The following is a 22,894-nucleotide window of genomic DNA, read 5'->3' on the forward strand; positions in this document are numbered from 1 at the left end:
TCCCCTAGTGTTCCCACTACCTGACTAGCATGAGTGCCACGGTCAGACGTACGGGGTCTTACAAGTCGTACCCCGTACGAGATTGTACCCTCGTGACCTTTCGGAATCATAATTGGGCTTTTACCTCCAATTGCTGGGGCCTCGATAGGCCTTCGTAATAGAGACCACATCGAGGTATAGGGAGTGAGGCGCTTTATGTATTGAAGGGTCGTGCCGCGCCGGGGCACGAGGCCGTGGGGCGTGTGCATGCGAGGCCATGGCGTGGGGCCCGTGAGGCCATGGGGCGTGCGCAGGCGAGGGCGTGGGCGCAGGGGCGCGAGGCTGTGCTGCGCAAGGCACGCAAGCCCATGGGGCGCGCACAGGCGAGGCCACGCGAGGCCGTGCCGCGCAAGACACGCGAGGCCGTGGGGCGTGCGCAGGCGAGGCCGAGGGCGCACGGGCGCGAGGCCGTGGGCGCAGGGGTGCGGGGGCGCGAGGTCGTGCCACGCAAGGCACGCGAGGCCGCGGTGCGGGGGCACGCGAGGCCGTGGCGTGCAGGGGTGCGAGACGGGGCCCTTAAACAGTTGGTGCGATATGCCCGTATCATATCGGGCGTACCCACGAGGCGCTTATGGGAGTCTATCTCGTGCTTTTGTCCATTTTATAACTGTTGAATTTCGAGCATCCACACTTGTATATGAGAGGAACATGGCTCAAGACAAGTTGGGCCTCGCTATGCAAGGCCCTCATGCACTTGCCCTTTTGCAATGCGTGGCTTGGCCCCTTAGCTTTACAGGGCCATACTTCATGGCTCATAAGGTGATGCTTCCCTCGGGACAATTTCCCGGTTCCGCAAGACTTATGGGCCCGAGTCCAATAACATGACTAAGTAACCTTTAGACTTGTATTCTAACGATGGACTTAAAGATTTTTTCTTTTTGGTGGATTTTTGGCATCCATAGTTAATATATATAATGATGCAGTGCAGTGCGGTTTAAAACCGCACTGCACCATGCGATTTGACAAAAATACAACTTGTAACTGTGCTGCGAATGATTATAAACTGTAAATTATGGTGCAGTGTGGACAGACTTATGAAAGCTCCTTCCAAGTAGCATATCACCTTTATTATTGATAATACAGAATACTAAATTTATATTTTGGAAAAACAAAATGTAGCAAATGTATATTTACCGTACAATTTATGGCGAATCGAGATAAACAAATACATTATTATAAATAAAAGGACACTAGCACGTGTGACACTTTTGATTGGACAGAAGAGAACAAAAAGCAACGGAAATTCGTCTGCTACAATGCGAGGATAGATGACACTATTGTACTAATTCTCAATCTGAACGCAAATGCTACTGCCTATTGCGACAAAAAAAGCCCACTCCCTTGCTCTGCAAAGCTGCAACTCTCACTTACAACATACATGTACACCTCCAACCACTACCAGTACTATCGATTGAAGAAATACACCAAAAATGATAAAGGGATTCCTTTTACGTATATAAGGGTATCATTCATTTGGGTAGATGAATAAAGTTCTTCAATGTCGGCAAACGACAAAAGTTTTAGTCGTTTAGGAAAAGTTTTAAACCAAATGAATGATATCGACAGTGATATTTGATCCCCAATATAGTTTTCATGACTCATTCACTCATTATTCAGGTGAAATCTGAATCGATCTCAGGTAAAGTGACCCACTCAACAGTCCAACTATTACTGTCTCTTTGCATATCTGATTAAAGATTTGTCGAGAGAGGGGGAATAGTCTCGATCTTTCTACAAACAGAAAGAAAACGACAAAGAAAAAGTTTTTGATCTTGATCTTAATGGAATTGTTAAGAGATATCATTTAAGAGATGCTTTAATAACTTAGCATACTACAACAAAAAGTACAAAACGCAAGCAAAACTTCAATCTGTTCAAATGGGTAAACCCTACACGGTCGACTGTTTATTGCTGTGATGTATATAAGGGTCCAAGGGAGTCATAGATTGAAACAAAGAAATCACCTTCATCTAGGACAGACACCTCTCTTTTGGTTGTTGAATCTCTCTTTGAAAAACACCCTTAGTACCAAAGGGGTATAGACTTAAGAAGTAGAATAAATGGAATATTGATCTACGTTGGCATTGTCAGCTCACATTAGAGAGGAAGGCGTCATTTAAGGTGCACTTTGTTGTAATGATCTGCAGCCTTGGATAGCGATTGTATTGAGACAGGGAATCCTGGACCCATCTGTGTACGTAACCAATGTGAAATGTTACTAATAATAGACGGAATGGCTAAAATTATGTGCATCCGTAAAAGCAATGGTTTAGAGAGCTGACCGTGCTGCATATATGGAAGGAGGTGATATACCCTGCGTATTTAGATGCTGCAGAAAAGGCAAGTAGACAAGTATTGTGTGAATAATACTACTTAGACAATGCATAAGCAAACAAATAGCTAAAGTCCTTGTGAAGTAGCATATTTAACTGAGGAAGGTGAACCTTGAGCTTGAAAACTTATGAGTACATAAAACTGAGAAAAACTAAAACAAGTTAAAAGGTTGCTTTTTTTTTTTGTTCTTGTACTTTTTTCAAGAAATCTAGGGTTGCTAAACTTTACTTTGAACTGGCCGAATGTATTAAATTGAGTATGGTTGGTTGTATAATGTTGATCAGCATTGAGGAAAATCTAATCCTTTTTGTCTCTCTCTCAATACCTCTTAAGTTACCATTTTAAGCATGTATCAGGTAAGACACATGTATATATTACTGCATCTGAAATTCATTAATGACTGTTGGTCCTAAACATCAAATTAACGATTTAATAGTTATTAAATTGGTATGATGTGGTACCATGGGAACTAAAGGTTAGTGTATTGACAGTTCATAGTTATATGTCCCCAGTTCCTAAGATAGAAATACATCTCTATAATAATGATTGGAAAAAAAAAAGTAACATCAGTTACCCTTTTTCAAGCCTTGAGGTTTGGCAAGCAGAAGAGCGTTCATAAATGCACCAATATTCTCACGTAGAAAATCCTCTGAATAACTCGCCTGAAGAGTAATAATAATTGTCATCATTTAACAAGAAAAGAAATATATTATAGAAAGGAATAAGGATGTGAGCACATAACTTTGTCTGCAGCAAACTACTCTTCGAATGCAATAGAATGTTTTATAACAAGATGAATTGGTACCTTCCCAACTCCAACGTGGACTATGGATGTTTTGTCCATTTTAAAGTCAGTATGACTTGTTACTTTGTTCAGTGCCTCTGAAACATCATTCGTCACAGTGCCTAGCTATACAATGTGATAGTACAAGCAACAAAGATTTTAATCATCTCACAATGAAATTTGTGAATCAAAGATAGAAGACAACAAACTCACTTTACGATCAGGCCAAAGACCACGCTCTCTAAGAATCCTTGAAATCTGAAAAAAGAAAGGACCCCTCAACAGCATTAGATTAAAAAAATACTCAAAATCACAAATACAAAACTAGCAACAGCATTAGATGTTTAGAAACCTTTCCCATTCGCAGAATCATTTCATTTGTAGCAAAACACTTGTCAACATTGAGCTTGTTACTGCCTGCAAAGATTCAAGCTCAGGTTTTAGATCCGTATCCTAAATTTAATATAATTGAAAGCTTGTACTTATCCAAAGCTCATAGAATGAATAACAAAGAAACAAGGACATCTGATCCAACAACCCAGTGACACAATAAAATGTTAAAACTAATGGAATTATCTATCATCCAAGTGATAAAAAGTTTCTCTGGCATACAGCAGCTTAAATTGGACATGTAGAGAGGGAAGTTTGGTCATTACTAGCAACTTCTTCGACAAGTTCAGCACCGCCAACAATATCAGCTCCTGCTGCTCTAGCTTCATCTGCAAGTTCCCCTTCAGCAAAAAATGCAACCCTGACAACCTGAAATTTGAGAATTTTAAGGTAATCAGCTGCAACCAAGTAGCTAACAAATGTTACAACATATGAATATGATTGTACAAGATTTTGAGTAATACCTTCCCGCTACCATGAGGCAGAGTCATGTTACCACGAACTCCCCTTCCCTGCAATATTAAGATAAAAGGGTGTAAACAGAAAAGCAAACAAAGAGAACTCAATAAACCCCTCAAACAAGCCATGTCTGGGTGAGTAAGACCATGATGAAACAAAGGTAAACATTAAAAGAAAACATGACTATGAAAAACCTACCAATTAAGTTTCAACAACTCATTCACATGTTAAAATCACTCACAGAACATTTGATAAAAATCTGGAGGCCAAATTTGACAACCATATAGAAAGATTATTATAACACGAACTAAATGTCCCAACTATCAGGCCAGTTCACACCTATTAGAATACAATAGTTCATATACATATAAGGAAAAATGGAACTTGAAAAAAAATAAGTCTTTTGTCAGATAAGCGGCCTCTTACCGCTCGCTTTGCATCTATACCCAATTTCACATGTGCTTCAACAGTTTCATCAAAATTGCATTTGGCACTAGCCTGAAAACTAGAAAACAACATATAAGATTAGCAATGAGGTTCTTTACTACTAATTCTCAGGAACCAAACAGGGTAAAATAAAAAAGGAGAAACCTCTACACCGACCTTGACTTGCCGAATTGCCTCCATCAAATCAAGGATAGGCTTTCTCTCCTTCTTCTCGACCTCAATCAACATCGGGAAAGGAGCCACCACCTTGTCTTCCTCCAGAACTTTAAACACTCTCCTCCTCATTCGATTCTCCATCTCGATTTGCTGTTTCTCCCTATGCAATTCCTCGTTCTCACTCGCCCGATTTTCGGCCGGAGCCTTATCTTCCGGTAACGGCGCGGTGCGCGAAGGATACGAGACCGGCGTAATGGAAGGCACATCCCTCATGAACCGGGCATCCTCGCGGGTCCAGTTGGAGCGGATTTCCTCGTTCGGCGTCTGGCGAGTCCCCCGGGGTTGTTGCGGCGGAGTTGGAGTTGAGTGAGGAGACTCTCCTTCGGCCAGAGACTGGTCTTTGGGTTTGATGGCGTACGAAACAGGCTGTATTGGTACAGACCCCGTGGATCGTCTTGGGGGTTCGGGTGGGGAAGGGTTTGGATCAGATTCGGACAGTGGTTGTGAGGAGGAGCAAAGGAATCTGTGAAAGCGGAGAGCTGGTGGAAGAGGTAGATTGTGAGAAGGAGAAGCGAGGTAATGGCGGCGAGCTTCCGAGAGGAGCCTAAGGGCCGCCATGGAAACCAGAGGAGAATGTGTGTTTGGGAGTGGGAGAGCGAGAGCTGCTCAATACTCGGGCTTTGGCCTTTGCGGGGTTTATGAGGTTTAAGGCCACGCAAGGTTTACAGAACTAACTAAACTGAGAATTGAGAAATGAATTTCTCAAAATTTGTATTTTTTTTCCCTCAAATAATTAACCAATTAACAATTTTTTTTCAGAATCTCAATAATGGGAAAATTATTTATTTGTATCAAGTTTTTTTAATGAATTATTTCTATCAAGTTTATTATTTTATTATTTTTTTAAAAAACAATTATTTGTATCATGTTTTACTATTTTTTTGATTGTATGGTATTTTAAGTACTACAATTTTAGAGTAGTTAGGTTACAAAATATGCACACACCCACTTTTTTTTTTGACAAATGTACAGACCTACTTTATACATAATCTATATGTACAAATATATAGTGTAAAATATAATATAACTTATGTAAGTAACATAATACATAATAACAAGTATAACACATGTCATACTATAAAATCATAATTCTTCGCATTAACCACTCTTCTATAATAATAATGTTTTAGGTATATTTCATAAAAAAAAAAGTTTTTTTAGTTATTTAAATTTATAATTACATATTCAAATTATGAAAAAAAACAAATTTAATTTATATAATTATAATACTTTGATATAATCATAATACATATATACATGCACCACCTATAAAATACAAAATAAATTAATGCTAATATCTTATTATAATTTTGTTTTTGAATTTTTTAAACACAAAAATGGAATTATTATTATTATTTTTGTTTCTTTATTTTTAAAAAATAAAAATATGTTTGGTAACTATTTTTGTTTTTTATTTTTAAAAACAAAAAATAATAAATGTGTTTGATAACTTTTATTTTTATTTTTTATTTGACAATATAAAATGAAGTGTTGATTTGAAAAATAAGAAGAAAAAATAAAAAAAGTTGAAAACCCTTTAAAAAAAATTTAAAAGTGAAAAAAATTCTATTTTCAAAATTGAATGAATTTTAATTAAAATTTTTAAAAATAAAGTTACCAATCATTGTTTTATATTTAATTGTCAAATTTTTAATTAATTAAATAAAAAACTATTTTTTAACATATTACCAAACAGCACCGAAGTTAATTCTTAGCATTTCAAATTGTCCCATAATTTATAAAAAAATTTTTGGTAAATATCATCAACTTTTTATCTAAACTAAAAAAAATTTTGAACCTACAAATAATAACTATAGAATAATCCTCCTGCAAAATGTATACGATGATATGCATATATCTTTTTGGGTATCGATTTACCATATTTGCTTATTTTCCTTATCACATATATCTCTTTGGGGTATTGATTTACCATATTTCCTTATCTTGCTTACCGAAAGCTGTATTAGACTTGATCCTTTGTTTTATATTTGAATGAAATCTTGATCTTACTTTCAACAAAAATAAATAAATAAATAAATAGAAAACCAATGGTAGATCGAGTAGCTTTCAAAAACAACTTTCAATTTTTCATTAAATTTGTGGGCGTGAAAATTATCAAGCGAGTCAACTTGTATCTGGAACCTTCACTGGCATTCTAATGAGTGTGTGTGAGAGAGGAGCTAGGGCACTCAATATCTCAGCATACAGTTAAGTTAGTTACATATATTCCTATACCAAAATGATTACCTTATCAAAATGGATTGTTCATGTGAATGTATGAACGCTGTACAAGAACTCTCAGTCTCCTGGACATCATGCAGCAAATTGGTAACACATAAATTTTGTTACCTTTTCAACTACAAAAGCATCACCTGCAATATCAGCTGATAGGTAGTAACAAAAAAAAGCCAATGTGGATTCTTCCTAATCATTTTCTCTGTGTATTTTTTCATCAGAAATAACTAGAATTCCCCAGTAGTAAATCAAGCATGTCATCAGGAGTTACGAGTGTTGTTCCACCCAGTATCAATTCTACATCAGGTCTTCCACTATCAGATAATGCCTCTAGAGCTTCCCGTACCTTTTTCATGCCACACGAAAATGAAGTCAGGTTTCTTTTTCAAAAAGATAGAATGAGTGAGTGTAAAGAACAAAAATGTCAAATGCTAGAAGGTCAGCAGCATGAATGAAGCATTTTTGCAGCGAGTAAATAAGAAAAAAAGAAAAGTCAAAACAGTTGAAGAAAATCAGACCTCAAGGCCGTTGATGCCTCCGACAACAAAAACCAGGATGACATTTTGGTCCCCTAGATTTGGTTTTGCCTGGAATGATTAGTTAGCGATCTTTAGCCTACTTGAACCATGAAGCAAGATAGTATATAACATTATACTTGCTAGTAAATTATGGAATTAAAACTTACCTGCCCAAGGCCAAATCTTCCAAACCCACTCTTGAAAAGTCGTCCGACCGTAGAGGAATGGTACTCCAACCCAGGAACATCATTCTTATTCATAACTTTCATTAGAAGTTTATAAAGTAGGCCTTTGCTTGTGTAAGGGTCTCCACCGAAATTACTTTCAGAAGCAAATGTTCCATCTCGCAATGGTATGTTCTTCCTCTTCAAACTGGATAATTTATGTAGGAATTTAAAAAGGTTCTCGACCCTGTCACGTAATTCCAACTTCAGCTGCATGTTACCATATGAGTCTTTCTTACCACTATCCCCATCATCGTCAGCATCTTCATCACCCCACTCACCCCATTGATCATCATCAAAATCATCATTGTCCAGTTTATTTGAAGATACTTCTTTGTTTTCCTCTGAGTTAATCCTGTTAATGTTGCTCTCAAGCTCTTCCATGAGACCATTTAGAAATTTCAGTTTTGCTACTCCTGGGTTTTCGAGAATCGCATCAACTATAGAATCTTTCAATAATTGCTCCTCTTGCCATGAGAAAGGGCCATCAGGTCCAGATGTTGGGAAATTCTCACCAGCCAGTATATATCCAGTCACCATAAGGAGCAGTGCATCTTGAAATGAAAGTAAAGCTTTTGAGGCTTCAGTTTTTCCTTTCTTCTGGCCATGTGATTTTACAAAAGCACTTTTATTAATGAGATCTTCAATTTGAGAAGCAAGACTCTGGCTTGTGTCTCCACCAGCACTTACATTCAGTATTTTCTCAGCACTGATGAATGCATCCCATCTTGTAGAATTTGATTCATCAAGGGCAACCAGTGTAGCTGCAGCTAATTGAATAATTCCTTTGTTTCTCAATAAAGAAGAATGACTTTTAGCCAGAGCTTTAATCATAGCTTGCAATTCTGATTTTGTCACAAAACCAGGACGAGATTTAACATTCACAGTTAAGTTTTCCCTGCGAATGGCTTCTTGAAGCCACTTCTTCACCAAAATGGATCCATCTTTTGTTCTTCTATCTAATATGGCTTCCAAGTATGGAGTTCCACGGAAGTTATCAGTGGAGACAAAGGACCCATTTAAAAGCTCCACCTTAGAGCAAAGAGGCTCTCTGTTATGGATTTCATTCTTGAGATTAATCAAATCTACAATTTGAGAATCTGAATTGCTGGAGTTCCACCCACATAGAAAAGCTTCAACACTTTCTAAGAGCTGGAAGTTATCCGTTTGGCAGTCTTCATCACTTAAAATTTTAGCAAGTGGTATATGAACATCGAGAGAAGCACGCTGCAGGCTAGAAGGGCCATTTTCTGGTTTGCTTTCTGATCCTCTTATATGGGTGTAGTACTTTGTTTTCTCTCTTCTGGGCAAAGATGAAAACATACGATCAACAAGTGAATCCCCATGACAGCATGGAGTAAGAAGATCAAGTGTGCGGTCAATGAGTAAAAGCCCCGCTGATCGTCTGCGCCGACCAACATCATAGAGACTTGACATGTCAGTCAAAATCTTTCCCACTGTTTTTGAGAGATCACCAAGGGAATATATTTCCATCTTTAAATCCATCTACAAATTAAGAAAAAATAATTGGAGGTCAAGACAGAGTACAGAACTACAGCAATCAGCCAAAAAAACATATCAAATTACATGGTGGGAAGGGAGTTTAAAGGAATATGTCCCTGAGCTATAATTTAAAAGCACTTGCCAAAATGTTCTGATTCTTCACTACTGTTGCTAATTTAAACGCGTTTACTAATGTTTGCTTTCTTAACAGTTAAGTTTTGTAACTTCTCTACTGGAAATCATAGGGAACTCTTAATGGACTATATTACATAACAAAACAAAAAAACATCAAATTTGAATTACTCAACTGACAACACATGTGAAAGGTTTTAGCAATTTCAGCTTCTGGCAGTTAACTTAAAATTTGTACCAAACTTAACAAGGCTAAATCCAGATTATACATGTATAATAAAAAAGTTGAAAGGCAAGAATAAGAAAAGCAAAACATGTATACATGTTCCAATTGCACTGCAGTTATTACCTTGGCAGCAAGATGGTAAAGAAAATTTGCAGTAAGAGTTGCTCCAGGAGGAGTATCATCACCATCAAAAGTTGAACCAGTGCTTAAGGGAGGCAATCCTGGACTAAAGGCATCATCATGTTCAACTGATAAGTATGCTTCGGCCATTGATCCCTCTGAAGGTAAAACAAAGACTCTTGGTGAAAGAGGACACAAAATCATTGGGAAGTGATGAACAGAAACAAGCAACTTTTTTCCTACATCTTCTGTGCCTTCTATCATATTATCTTTGTAAAAATCTCTTCCAGTGGGACTGGCATCAAGGTGTGGGGTATCCCCTTCAATGAAAGTGAGTTGCGACCATCCTTCTTCAGAGGTCAAATTCATATCTCCCTTTAAGTCGCTATATTCTGGTTGCTTGGTTTTTGTGACACTTTTCTTAGCAAATTCTTCATAATCTTGGACAAGCAAGGATTCGTATTCATGAAATGCATCAGGTCCTAAAGGTGAATCAGGGTATGCTGAATGAGCTAACTGCAATTAGCAAACATTTGAAAAAAAAAATCAAAGGCAACATAACGAGAAGATTATACATGATAAACCGCACTCAACTGTTGCTGAATTAATGTAATTCTGAGTATACAGCTTAAAAGGGCATAATTCTAAAATTGGATATGTAAGTATAAATCTTAACACTGAATGCAGGCTGGAAGATTCATAAAAGCTAATCACCAACCGTACATGCACCAAAACTGATTTAAGAATCAAGTAATTACATGCCCTATCATGTCAGGGGGAAAACACATTACAGTATTCAGGAAATAGAGGAGTACACGTGCTGGGGAAGTCAACCTTAATGAGGGTATTTAAAAATTGTGAGCTGCAAAATAGCAGCTTTATTCTCCTTTCTCACACCTAACTCTACTTTTTTCGGAAGAAGATTGTAGGAAGTCCTCCCCTAGTCTATACTTTTGGTGAAGTCAAAATATAAAGTGATGGTTAAAATATGAAATCAAAAGATACTTTGGTGAATGGAGAAATATATATAAACAGAGCTAAGAAACAACGAAGAAGATGCACCTCTGAGATGGATGTGAATATAGTACAACAACGAACACCTCGATGCGTGCATAGGCAACGCAAAATGTATCGATGTGCATCACTTAGTAGACGAGATGTGATAACCACAACTTTTCTTGCAGGATCAGAACTGGAGTTCCAATCAACCACCTATAAAAGAAAATATATATGATATAAAAGTAAGCATAAGGTTTATATATTAATGAAAAAGCCAAGTGCATGATGTAGCAGTAGTTATATCACGTAGAGGAACAAGGAACCTTAAAACTAAATCACTATTATTCTGCTACTATTTGACTTTGTATTAACGGGAATGAATTAAAGGCAAGTGAGTACAAATTAGGGGTAAATGGAAGAAGATTTACAGTATTGACTTATAACAAAAGAATTGATGACCTAAATGCCACACAACTGGATAATATTGTGCACTGTCCAAAGTTTGAATATGCTTCTCTACAGTTAAATAATATAAATAAAAAAACTAAAAGCCAAAAGTAGAGATTATGGTGTACTTAAAAGAAAAGACTACTTACCTGATCAAAGGAAGACATGTTTTCCAGACTGCAGATACCACGTACTCCAAGGTCCAGTAACACTGGAAATGCACCCATAAATTGCAAACTTTCTGTAGAGCCAGCATCTAAGTAAACAATCGAACCTTCTACGTCCTCTGCTATCTATATCAATAAAACAACGAGTATAAATAGCCTCACATAATATATATATAAATAATTTAAGTGAGACAATCACATCTCTATTTGTTCCTAGAAGTAGAGATGTTAACCAACGAAGTAGGCATGCTCGAACTATTATGTGGTATTTAATTTTAAAGACAAATAATAAATGTAAAGAAGAAAAAAAAGAATCACACTAGAACGATAAACTTTTAATGGGGCAATAAATTTTCAATGAGAAGTCCTAAGGAAACTCTATTTTACAATCTCTCTTTTTGTACTTTACTGTGTTATTGCACAAAGTGTGGATATTACCCAAATATACATTTTCAAAAAAATTATAAATTATTGGTAATGTCTACATGTCAAATGTCAAACACTGAGACAGAAGAGTGTAAAAGAGAGTAAGAAAGAGTATATTTAGCATTTCTCAAGTTTAATTGGATAAGAAAAAATTGCAGAGCACACAGTATGTCACCTTCTTCAATGGTTTTCAGGCTACTTCTACCCTAAATTGCATTTGAATTTGTAAATTCGACTCACTGTTTCTAGTAACTGTGTAGAGTATTGAATTGAACTTGGTATTATATAGCAAACACGTGCAACATTGCTAGATCAAGAATCTGCATGTATTCGAATTTGATGCCTAACAATTTATTTTAAAATTTACAATACCAAAACAATATCGTAAGACTTCTCTATCAATAAATAAAAATGTTATGCATTCACAAGCATCAACATATATTGAAAAGCACCGATGATGAATCATCAAAATATAGTTCATTCAAACTCTTCACAAATAAATGAACTAAAAGTATATATTTTACCTGACGAATGGAATCGAGGCAAGCTTTGGTGACATCAACTAAAGCCATTTTGGAGCTAAGAATCTTCAATTGGAATGCCAAAATAAATTCTGTAAAAATAAATAAGATTCTCCAAATGGATTTTTTTACAAGCTCTACAAATCAAATTTATCAACACCACAAGTTATCTTCCTGCCCCACACAAGGACGAAATCGTACGGATAATTAGGGAACTTCAATAAAAAATTATCATTGAGAGACTGTTTTGGATCCCTACACAACAAAGAAAACAATAAAATTCATTCAGAAGCGGAAATAATTTCCATACATTATCACTACTGAATGCTATTACTGTAAAACCAAATGAATTCAATCTCAACTGTCCCCTTTTTTGCACCTTCTCTACAAACTAACAGACAAAATTGCAACGGAAATTTCCTTGATTGAAGTAGAATTACATGCTTTGGAATGCATATTAGGGTGAGACGAATATTACCTCAAGAATGGGATACAAATTGAGCTGTAAACAATCAAGTAGAAGAAGAAAACAATGCTCAGTCGATCGTCAAATCGGTGGTTTGTAAGGAAAGGAAGAAGGGAAGAAGACTTCCAGCAAACTGAGTCGAATTTTTCATTCGCAGGGTCTGGGCTTCCAAATTGGGCCGAATTTATTGGGCTTTTGGAGAAACCAAAGTGAAAATTACACCTAGTAGCCAATTTAAGTTAATCTCTTTAATTTTTACCCATTTTTTAAAATTATTAGATTAATACCCAAACTATTAATGACTCTACCCATTATACCGTGGTTCAGTAGAACTAACAGTGGAATATTATTTAAAGAGAGAAGTAAATGACACGACAGAGGCAAATATTGAGATTTTTACATTGGACTTCTAGTAGTGTTTTAAGGGTAATATGAGAAATGTGCTTAAAAAAGTGAGTAATATTCAACTAAATGATATTAGTAGCTATTTTTAGTTAACTAATCCTAAAACTTGGTATTTTTCAAATTATCCCATAAACAAATGGGTGAGGAAAGAGGAAATTATAAAAAATATGAGATTTAATATGGCAGTTTTTTTTGGGTTATATCTTCATGACTCATTGTTTTGTTCAATTATCTGTTTGGACCCTGTATTTTATAAAATTGTTCAAATAAAACCCTAAATTCGATTTTATTCAAAGTTTTATGAGTTAAAATTACAAATAATTCATTAAACTAACAATTTAAAACAAAAATAAAATTATTTTGCCTAATAACTATGTTGTTATATTTAATTTTTTCTTCATCAAAATTAAGTTTAGGGGTCTATTTGAACTATTTTACAAAACACAATGTCCAAAAATGAATTTGTCAAAATACAGGGTCCAAACAGGTAATGAGACAAAACATATAGTCCAAAAAAGTATAAACCTTTTTTTTAAAAAGTTTTTTATGGCATATTTTTTTTGCTTAAATTTTTATGGGAGTTTTTTTTTCTATATATTTGTAAAACTTTATTTGTATATCATATTTTATCTTTTATACTTTTTTCAGTAACTATTCTTGATATATTTTGAGATTATTTTTATAATTTTAATCTATTTGTGTTAATTTTTATCATTTATATTTGATAAAAGATTATTTTACATTATTCTTTGAAAGAAAAAACCTAGACAATCATCACCATGCTTTTTATTCTCATTTCTTCTTCTTTTATTCCTTTTTTTTATCTTTTTCAATCAATATTTTATCCACAGTAACTGGTTATCGCTATCAAAATAATTTTGATTTTTTTTTTTTATAATAATCGTATGCCACTATCCATTTTTTTTAGTGATATGTGGTAACCAGTTACAACTATAAAAATCAGTTTTATTATTTAAGTTGTGTTGTAGTAACTGGTTACAACTATAAAAATAATTTTTATAAAATGATATGAAAAAAATAAACTAAATTGATCGTGAATGTAACTGGTTACAACTAGGTCTGAAAAAAAACAGAGACAATTGCGAAAGCAACCGATTACTTAGCCAGACTTGGAAAAAAATAAGATTCAAACAAAAATCTAAACTGATCATAATCGTAACTGGTTACAACGATGTTTGAAAAAAAAATCAAATCTAAAAAAAAGAACCAATTGTCATGGTGTAATGACCCAACTACTCTAGACTTTGGATCATTAATGACTACTATACATAGACACTAATCTTTAATAAAACTCACAAGTGAAATAATCATAACTTCATTAAAATTTGTAAGACAAATGTTAAACTACATAAAACTTAAAGTAGGATATAGGATCCCATGGTTTTTAAAATAAAAACATAACATAATTTTAAATAAATGGATTACAAAATAAAGTGTGGAAAATACATATAAAGCATAATTTTTAAAAGACTAAGAATCGACTTCATCCTCGAATCGAACGCTCAATCCACCGATTCCATCATGCCTTAATACACAACCCCCAAGCTGCCAAGAATCTTTCCACCGCCATAGCTAATTTCCTGCACATATAAACATAAAGGAATGAGCCTAATGCCCAGCAAGGAAAATCTAATACATAAAATTCATATCGCAACACATACTAAAACATATCATAAACATATGTCACATATACTATAATGACCATTATTACTTGGGGCTCGTAAACTAAACAAGTCATATGCCCATTAGATTTGTGGGGCTTGCTAGCTAAGCAAATCATATGCCCATAAATTTATTGGGGCTTATTAGTTATACAAGTCATATGCCCAAGTCTACAAACATATATAATATAACATATAACATAACACATAAATCATAAGATAACACATAACATAACATATAAAATCCTATCCTATTTTCCTTACCAAATATACCGGGATATGAGAACAAGATTGAGACTTTGGAACACTCCTAAAAACCATCAAAGAAAGGTGAGTATACTAAAGAAAAAGGGATGAAAAGAATGAAAGAACTATACCATCGAAAAGATACTTACCAAGAACCTTATGTTCAAGATCTTAGATCTCCTAACCAAGAATAAAGAATAGAGTTAGGATTTTGAGTAGAAAACTATAAGAACTTAAGGAAACAATACAGAAATGAACTAGAATTTGGAATACCTTTAATGCTTCTATGACCGAACTACTCCTCGAACCCGAAATATATTATAAACCTTACTTCCCGGGTGTTTATTAAGCTTATAAGGATAAAGCTTATGACTCCAACACAAGTGTTTATCACTCTTAAAATAACCTAGCAGCATACAGACTTTGAACTTAGCTTGATGAATGAACAAATGGCTGGGTACTAGGTCCTATTTATAGAGTTCAAGAATGAAAAGATCTTCATTTATCTTGAATAAAATAATGGCTTTTTAATTGAAAAATATTTGAATTATCATTCAGCAGAGGCTGAAGACTCGGTCAGAAAGATGCTGGACTTATCAAGAGGTTAAAGAATAAATTAAGCTCGGTTTCAAAAACATTTAAAAATATGGTACATGAGCCGATATATCGCCCCTAGTAGGCGATATATCGCCTGGGCTAATATGCCCGAGGCTCGTCGAGGTGGTCATGCGAAGTTACTTGTTTTTCGTATCCCCGTATGGCGATATATCGCCTCTATAGCTGCGATATATCGGCATACACTGAAATATTAAACATGAGATTGCACATTTTCAGCCTAATTTGAATTGAGTAAACAGCCTTGACTAAGTCCTCTAACGATTTCAAAGCTGCTGTCAGACCCTAGGATATTCAAATATTGATCTTAATAAACTTATTCCTTAAAAATACTTAATTATCATTAAACATACACAAGACAAGTGTTACTATCTTATTGGGTCTATCTAAACCTTATAATATAATAAATATCACCATCAATATCAGTCATATTAATCAAACCTTAGGTTAAAATTAATATTCTTAAACTATAGGTTAAACTTAGAAAATCTACAAGTGTTACTACGAGTGTCCAATTAAATCCCGGTCTGAACCAAAATCCACATTCATAAAAATACTACAACTATTACTATTGCTACTACTATCTAACTAGCTAAGTAAAGTTCTTGGACTCTACACATGGTACCTGGTTACTTAGTCAGGTGTGAAAATAAAATAAAATATAAACAAAAGAATCTAAATAAATCGTTATTGTAACTGGTTACAGTTAGGTCTAAAAAAAATCAGATATGAATAAAATGAATCAAGCGTCATGATACTTGGTTACTTAAACAGATTTGGAAAAAAAAACTAGAAAAATCAAATATGAAGTACAAAATCAGATGTGAAGAAGAAGAAGAAGAAGAAGAAGAAGAAGAAGAATAAAACCAGATTTGAAGAAAGAAGAAGAAGAAGAAGAACCAGGTCGTTGTCAGGGGCAGCGACAGAGGTGGCATCACCGGCAAATATCTGAGATGGACACTAAATGGGGGAGGAGAAAGAAAGAAATGAGAAGAGAGAGAGAGATCGTTAGGGCAAGGTCCACAAAAAATCCAGATTTGAAAATCATGAAGAATGAGATTAAATAAGACAACTGGTTATAGCAAGGTCCACAAAAAATCCAGATTTGAAAATCAAACAAAATCGTGACAGTAATTGGTTACTTAGACAGATTTGGAAAAAAAAAACTAGATCTGAAAAAGAAAAAAAAACAGTTCTGAAACAATAAAGAAGATGCAGAAGAACATAAAGAAGAAGAAGAAGATGATGATGAAGAGGACCGAGAAGAAGAAGAAGAAGAAGAAGACGAAGAAGAAGAAGAAGAAGAAGACAAATTGGAGATGGCGTCAGCGGTGACCGGATGTACGTCGTTCATTTGACAGTGTGAGAGAGCTCCCATTATTGTGAGAGAAAATTGTTGGCTACTGTTGTTGTGAGAGAAAATGGAGAGAATGAGTGAAATATACATGAGAGGTGGAGAGAAAGAGGAAGGTAAGAGAGATAGTGTATTTTTGTTTATGCTATTTTGTTCATAGAATTTTGTGGGATTCCTATATTTTTTTTTTTCAGCTAGAATTACCATATTTTGTGGTATAAGTTTGATGGCAATAGATATAAAGTAATTTAATTTTTAGTATATTTTTGTAAAGTTCTTTCTATAAAATGGGTTGAGAAACAAACTAGTCAACTATGCACAAGCATCCTTTTTAGTCTATATTTCATATTTACCATTTTTCATTAAAAATTTCAAAAGTATCCCTGTATTATTTTGTGATAGGTTTTCATTCCAAAATATGGGTCTTACTCCAAATTTCTTGATGGCCATGTTCTTTCTATCCTGCTATTGAAGTGGTCACGTTCTTCATCTTCCTCTTTCGCCATTGAAGCTCACAGTCAAATACAAGCTCAAGCCGTGCCACGTCTTGAACCACTTATCTCCATTTTGTTTTTTTTTTATCGTAGAATTTAATAATAGTGTAGCAGATCTCTCTTTCAAATTTCAATGGCCTTTCTTTCTCTCTGCCTCATTCGTGTGACTAGCTTAAGATCAATTAATTAGTCTTCTCGCTAGTCATTATAATATATTAGCCAAATTATTTTCCAATAGATTACTTACCTAGCCTGTATCAAATATCCATAATTATAACTTATTTTCTTCTCGTCATTACCACATATATATATATATATATAATAGATACAAACAACTCGCAATATTCACGTTTTTTAGTTTTATTTATAAAATTTATTAATTATTTTTATTAAATTTATATTAATATCATATAAATTTTGAAATAAATATTTTATTTTAATTAAATAATTTATTTATTTTTGTTTAAGTTTATGTTTGTTATAGTTTTTGAATTTAGGAGTGACAACAAGAGATTATATATTATATGTTTATTATAATTTTAAATATTATAAGTATATTTTAAATTTAAGTTTTTTGCTAGTTTAAAAAAAAAAAAAACAATTTGTTGCTAATTCACAATAGATTATATTATATGTTTAATATGATATTATTCAAATATGTGAGTTTAAGTTTAATTAAATTTTATTTAAGTTATTGAAATTTTATTATTTTTAAATAATTATCATTGTAAAATATCATATTTTAATTTGTTTAATATTTATTATTTTAAAACAATTATCATTGTAAAAGATCTGAAAAATATCATATTTTAATATGTTTAATTATTTGTTATTTTTAAATAATTGTTATTGTAAAATATCTCAAAAATATCCTATTTTAAGTGTTCACCCTCATGATCAGTGTTATCAGGAAGACGAGAAGCTTGCTGGTGAAGCTTTTTCAATTCAGGAAAGACTATACTACAGTTTTCTTGTCGAAAGGAGCAAAATAACTTGGCTGCGTCAGGGTGATTTGAACACCTCATTTTTCTATGCCAGTTTAAAGAAGAGAAAGGCAAATAACAGAATTGTTTCTTTCATTAATGAAGATGGCAGTTTAATTGATAACTTCTCTGAGGTTATTTCTCATTATGTGGGGCACTTTAGAGGGGTTTTGGGCAGTGCTAGTTCGGCCTCTTGCATGCTGAACTTTCAGCATATAGAGATGGGTCCCAGACTTTCAATCGATCAAAACAGGTGTTGCTGCTGAAACCTTTTTCCAAGAAGGAAATTAGGGAGGTTTTATTTAGTATACCTATTACCAAATCTCCAGGTCTTGATGGTTATGGTTCTGGTTTCTTTAAAGCAGCTTGGCATGACATAGGAGAGGAGGTGTGTATAGCCATTTTGCACTGTTTTGAAACAGGTAGATTTCCACCTGATCTTCATGAGACTACCTTGTTTTTAATTCCGAAGGTGACTTGCCCTTCTAGGGCTATTGACTATAGGCCCATTGCTTGTTGCTCTACTCTGTACAAGTACATGGCTAAGTTGTTGTGTAAGAGGCTAGAGGTTGTTCTCCCTGATCTTATTCAGGCTAACCAAGGGGCTTTTGTTAAAGGTCGCACCATTGCCCATAATATTATGATTTTTCAAGATCTTATAAAAAATTATGGGAGGTCGTCTACTTCTTCGAGATGTGCAATCAAAATTGATCTTAGTAAGGCCTATGACACGGTTGATTGGGACTTTCTTGAGGATCTTTTAAATGCTCTTAGCTTTCCCAAGAAATTCATAGGATGGGTAATGACTTGTGTTAGAAGCACATCTTATTCTCTTGTGCTAAATGGTAGAATCCAAGGCAAGTTTAAAGGGAAGAAAGGGCTGAGACAAGGCGACCCCATGTCTCCTTTATTGTTTGTCCTTATCATGGAGTATTTAACAAGAAGTTTCCAATTCGCAGCTCTTAATTCCCCTTTTAGATATCATCCTATGTGTAAAAGTCTTAAGCTAATTAACTTGTGTTTTGCGGATGATCTGCTTGTTTTTTGTAAAAGTTCTCTTCAGGCTGTTCGAAGTGTTAAGGCAGTTCTTGATGATTTCGCCTCTGTTTCAGGTCTGTCTATTAATTCAGGGAAGTCTCAGATTTTTTTTGGTGATGTCCCGAGTATTGACAGATCCAGAATTGCTCTGGATATTAATCTTTCAGAGGGATCCTTTCCTCTAAAGTATCTTGGGGTCCCCATGAGACCTACCAAGTGGAAACATGCTGATTGTGAGGTGATTATTCAGAAGTATAGATTGAAGATTCAGAATTGGGCAAGCAGACATCTCTCCTTCGCTGGTAGGATTCAGCTTATCAATTCAGTTCTTCTCGGGCTTAGAAATTATTGGATGTCCATCTTTGTCTTACCTCAGAGCATTATCAAGGAAATTGAGAAGATTTGTAGAGGCTTTCTATGGGGATCTTCGGGACAGAGGAGCAAGTTACACATACCTTCATGGCACAAGATTTGTCTCCCTAAAGCCTATGGAGGGCTGGGTTTCCGAGATGGTGCAATCTGGAACCGTTCAGTTTTAGCTAAATATATTTGGGCAATATCAGCTAAACCTGATTTGCTTTGGGTCAAATGGATAAACTCCATTTATTTGAAAGGGGTTAACATTTGGAGTTATGAATTGAGAGGCGACTGCAGCTGGTATTGGAGAAAGCTCTGTCGAATCAAGGCTTATTTTGGTCCTGCTGCTATTATTTCAGCTGGTGTACAAGGTAAGTTTCGGTCTGGCAATTTATACAACAGTCAGTTGGTTCAGCAAAAGGTGGAATATCATAGGACTGTCTGGAGTAAGCAAATCCTTCCTAAACATAGGTTTATGTTGTGGCAAGTAATTAACTCCCATCTTCTAACCAGGGACAACCTCACCAAGTTGCACATTCAGATTATTTCAAGCTTATGTCCGGTCTGTGAGAGTAGTTATGAGAGTCACTCTCATCTATTTTTTGATTGCACTCTATCATCCTAATTGGTTAGCTGCATTTTCAAGTGGCTGGGGTTTGTGGCGTGGCCTTTGGAGTTCAAGAACTGGATGGTTTGGCTGACTAGAGCCAGAAATGGTACTAAGGCTAATATAGTTAACATGATATTTGCAGCAGTTATTTACAATTTATGAAAGAATAGAAATAGGTGTATATATGACTGTTACTCCTCATCTGTCATGAGTTTAGTTCAGGATGTTAAATTTACAACTAAGTTTAGGCTTTACAAAGTGTATAGACACCAACTTTCGGTGCAAGATCAGCTGTTCATGAAGCATATTCTTTGTAATTAGTTGCTGGTTTTTTTATTTCGGCTGGTGCCTCTAATTGAGGTTTAACTGGGCTGTTTGTTTGTTCTTGTTCTTTGTTCAATGAAGTTTTATATTCTTCTTGACCAAAAAAAAAAAAAACTACCGTTAAATATAAGAATATTCTGTTAAATATAAGAATATTCCGTTAAAGTTAACTTTAAAAAGATAAAAAAACCATTAAAACCAAGAATTTCCGTTATCTATATACTTATTATATAGAAGAGATTAGATACAAGCAACGTACAATGCACGTTTGTTTAGTTTTATTTATATAATTTATTAAATTTGTATCATTGTCATATAAATATTTCAAATAAATAAACAATTTTTATATATAAAAAATAGTATAAACATATTAAATAAAAAATTAAACCAAAACATTGTTTACGATTTAAAATATATATATATAATATGATAACATTTTTTAACATAAATGATAATTTTTTTTAATAAAAATTAAGATTATGTATTATATATTATTATTACAATAATATTTTATAATATTTAAATTTATATTGATATAAGTATTAAATATCTAGTTTTGTATTTGTTGACGCTGTTTTTCGCCAATAGTGAATTGTATGAATAACTAGGATGGATTAGTGCTTAATGGTAAACCGTAATAAGAAAATGATAATACTCAAGGATGCTGGCAATGAATTATCAAGAGAAGAAAAGTGATCACTCCTTTTTACGTGGTTCGAAGGTTAAAACCCCACTAGTCCACAAGTCAATATTATTACTGTTTCTCTTTTCTTGCTATTTTTACAGAGTATTTGCCTTACAAGAAGAAATCCAACCCTTTGCACTACCTAGGGTCTTGGTATTTATAGGAGAATGATCTCTGAGTAGGCATTGGGGTCATCCCGTGATCTCTTTATCCCTTATGTCATCTCTGTGGCACTGATGATTAATATCTAAACCTTACACTGAAGTGTGGTCTAATCAGTAGGTAAAAATGGATAATGGGCCGCATGGCCTAAATCAGGTGTGGGATGTCTGATCATGCACGTTTATATTGCGTATCTGGGAATTCGGGAATAAAACAGACACGTGATGTCTGTTATACGCACATTTATATTGCGTGGTTGACTTATAAAGATCCCGGGATATGTCAGGCCTCTGATGTACCACAAGCTTAATGTAGTGCTAGCTCGTGTCTTTTGATGCCATGTTGACAATGGTTCCAAGTGATAAATAACTAAACGATCCGCCAGCTCGAGCTATTTGTTTAGGAGATCGTACCAAATTTCTCCAGATGAACGGTGAAAACATGGCACCTCGGTTATGGCTCTTTATTAGTTCGCTTCTCCCGAGATGCCTCAACAAGGTACGTGCTGATACTCAGGGCGTACATTTTCCCCCCAAGCCCCTGCCCGTGATCTATGACGTCACTTTATTCTTTCACGATGGGGGCTTTTAAAATTCCTTTTCGATTATCTAGACCCCATGCGTTACTTGAGTATCGGACACGTGGAACGCTGTGATTGGCGTCTGTTCGGGTTTCGAGGATCGTATTAAATGACCTGGCCACCTTTTTGCCGAGGCTAAAGGTTGTGGAAATAGACTCTTCCTCTGGCTCGGAGGGTAGGATTTTTGCTACTTCGTATGCATTTATTATTATTATTTTTTGTTGAAGAATGTACATACATTCTTAACGCATTTCCCATTCTTTTTTTTTCTTTTTTAGGCGAGAAAATGGCACAGAGAGGGGAACCTGACATCCGCTTGATGTTCCAAGAAGGGAGGTCCAGGGAGGGCCCCCTTGTCAAGAGGCTTTGACCTACTTCAAAGAAAATGTCACCCCCAGCTGCAACTGCCTCCCAATCCCCGGCTAAGGGGAAAGGCTCGGGCTCAGGAGCTCCGCTTGCCGCAGCCCTGGGGAAAAAAGGTTCGACTGCGCCCCTTCCTCGCCTTCCTCCACCACCTGCTCGGGAACCGGTAGCACCGGTTGGTCCTCAAGCTCCAGTGGTCCCTGTCGCCACTGTTCGCATCCCCGTCAACCCCCAGGATTTGGAGCTGATTCCAGACACTTTTTGGGGGACTGTCTACGAGACGACGAACTACTCGGTGGAGAGACTAAAAAAACAAAAAAAAAAAAAAACAGCAAAGCCAGAA

The 22,894-nt window shown here is 35.1% G+C and overlaps 2 protein-coding genes across 2 annotated transcripts; both read right to left on the reverse strand.

Annotated features, from left to right (window-relative positions):
* Positions 1-1,793: 1,793 nt before the first annotated feature.
* Positions 1,794-5,342, reverse strand: LOC133817362 (uncharacterized). The gene is made up of 10 exons (XM_062249861.1): positions 4,610-5,342; positions 4,433-4,504; positions 4,012-4,059; positions 3,814-3,916; positions 3,510-3,574; positions 3,371-3,415; positions 3,179-3,283; positions 2,948-3,035; positions 2,322-2,368; positions 1,794-2,229 (listed from the first exon to the last, which is right to left on the reverse strand). The coding sequence occupies exons 1-10, from the start codon at positions 5,225-5,227 to the stop codon at positions 2,152-2,154; spliced, it is 1,269 nt and encodes a 422-aa protein (XP_062105845.1). The 5' UTR covers positions 5,228-5,342; the 3' UTR covers positions 1,794-2,151.
* Positions 5,343-6,798: 1,456 nt separating this feature from the next.
* On the reverse strand, positions 6,799-12,799 carry LOC133817363 (sec1 family domain-containing protein MIP3). The gene is made up of 8 exons (XM_062249862.1): positions 12,666-12,799; positions 12,191-12,442; positions 11,223-11,366; positions 10,690-10,839; positions 9,631-10,143; positions 7,590-9,152; positions 7,423-7,491; positions 6,799-7,250 (listed from the first exon to the last, which is right to left on the reverse strand). Exons 2-8 carry the CDS (start codon positions 12,236-12,238, stop codon positions 7,122-7,124), a joined length of 2,616 nt encoding a protein of 871 aa, XP_062105846.1. The 5' UTR covers positions 12,239-12,442; positions 12,666-12,799; the 3' UTR covers positions 6,799-7,121.
* Between the last annotated feature and the right edge of the window lie 10,095 nt (positions 12,800-22,894).

This window comes from Humulus lupulus, chromosome 2 (assembly GCF_963169125.1).
Source record: "Humulus lupulus chromosome 2, drHumLupu1.1, whole genome shotgun sequence".
Taxonomy (NCBI): domain Eukaryota; kingdom Viridiplantae; phylum Streptophyta; class Magnoliopsida; order Rosales; family Cannabaceae; genus Humulus; species Humulus lupulus.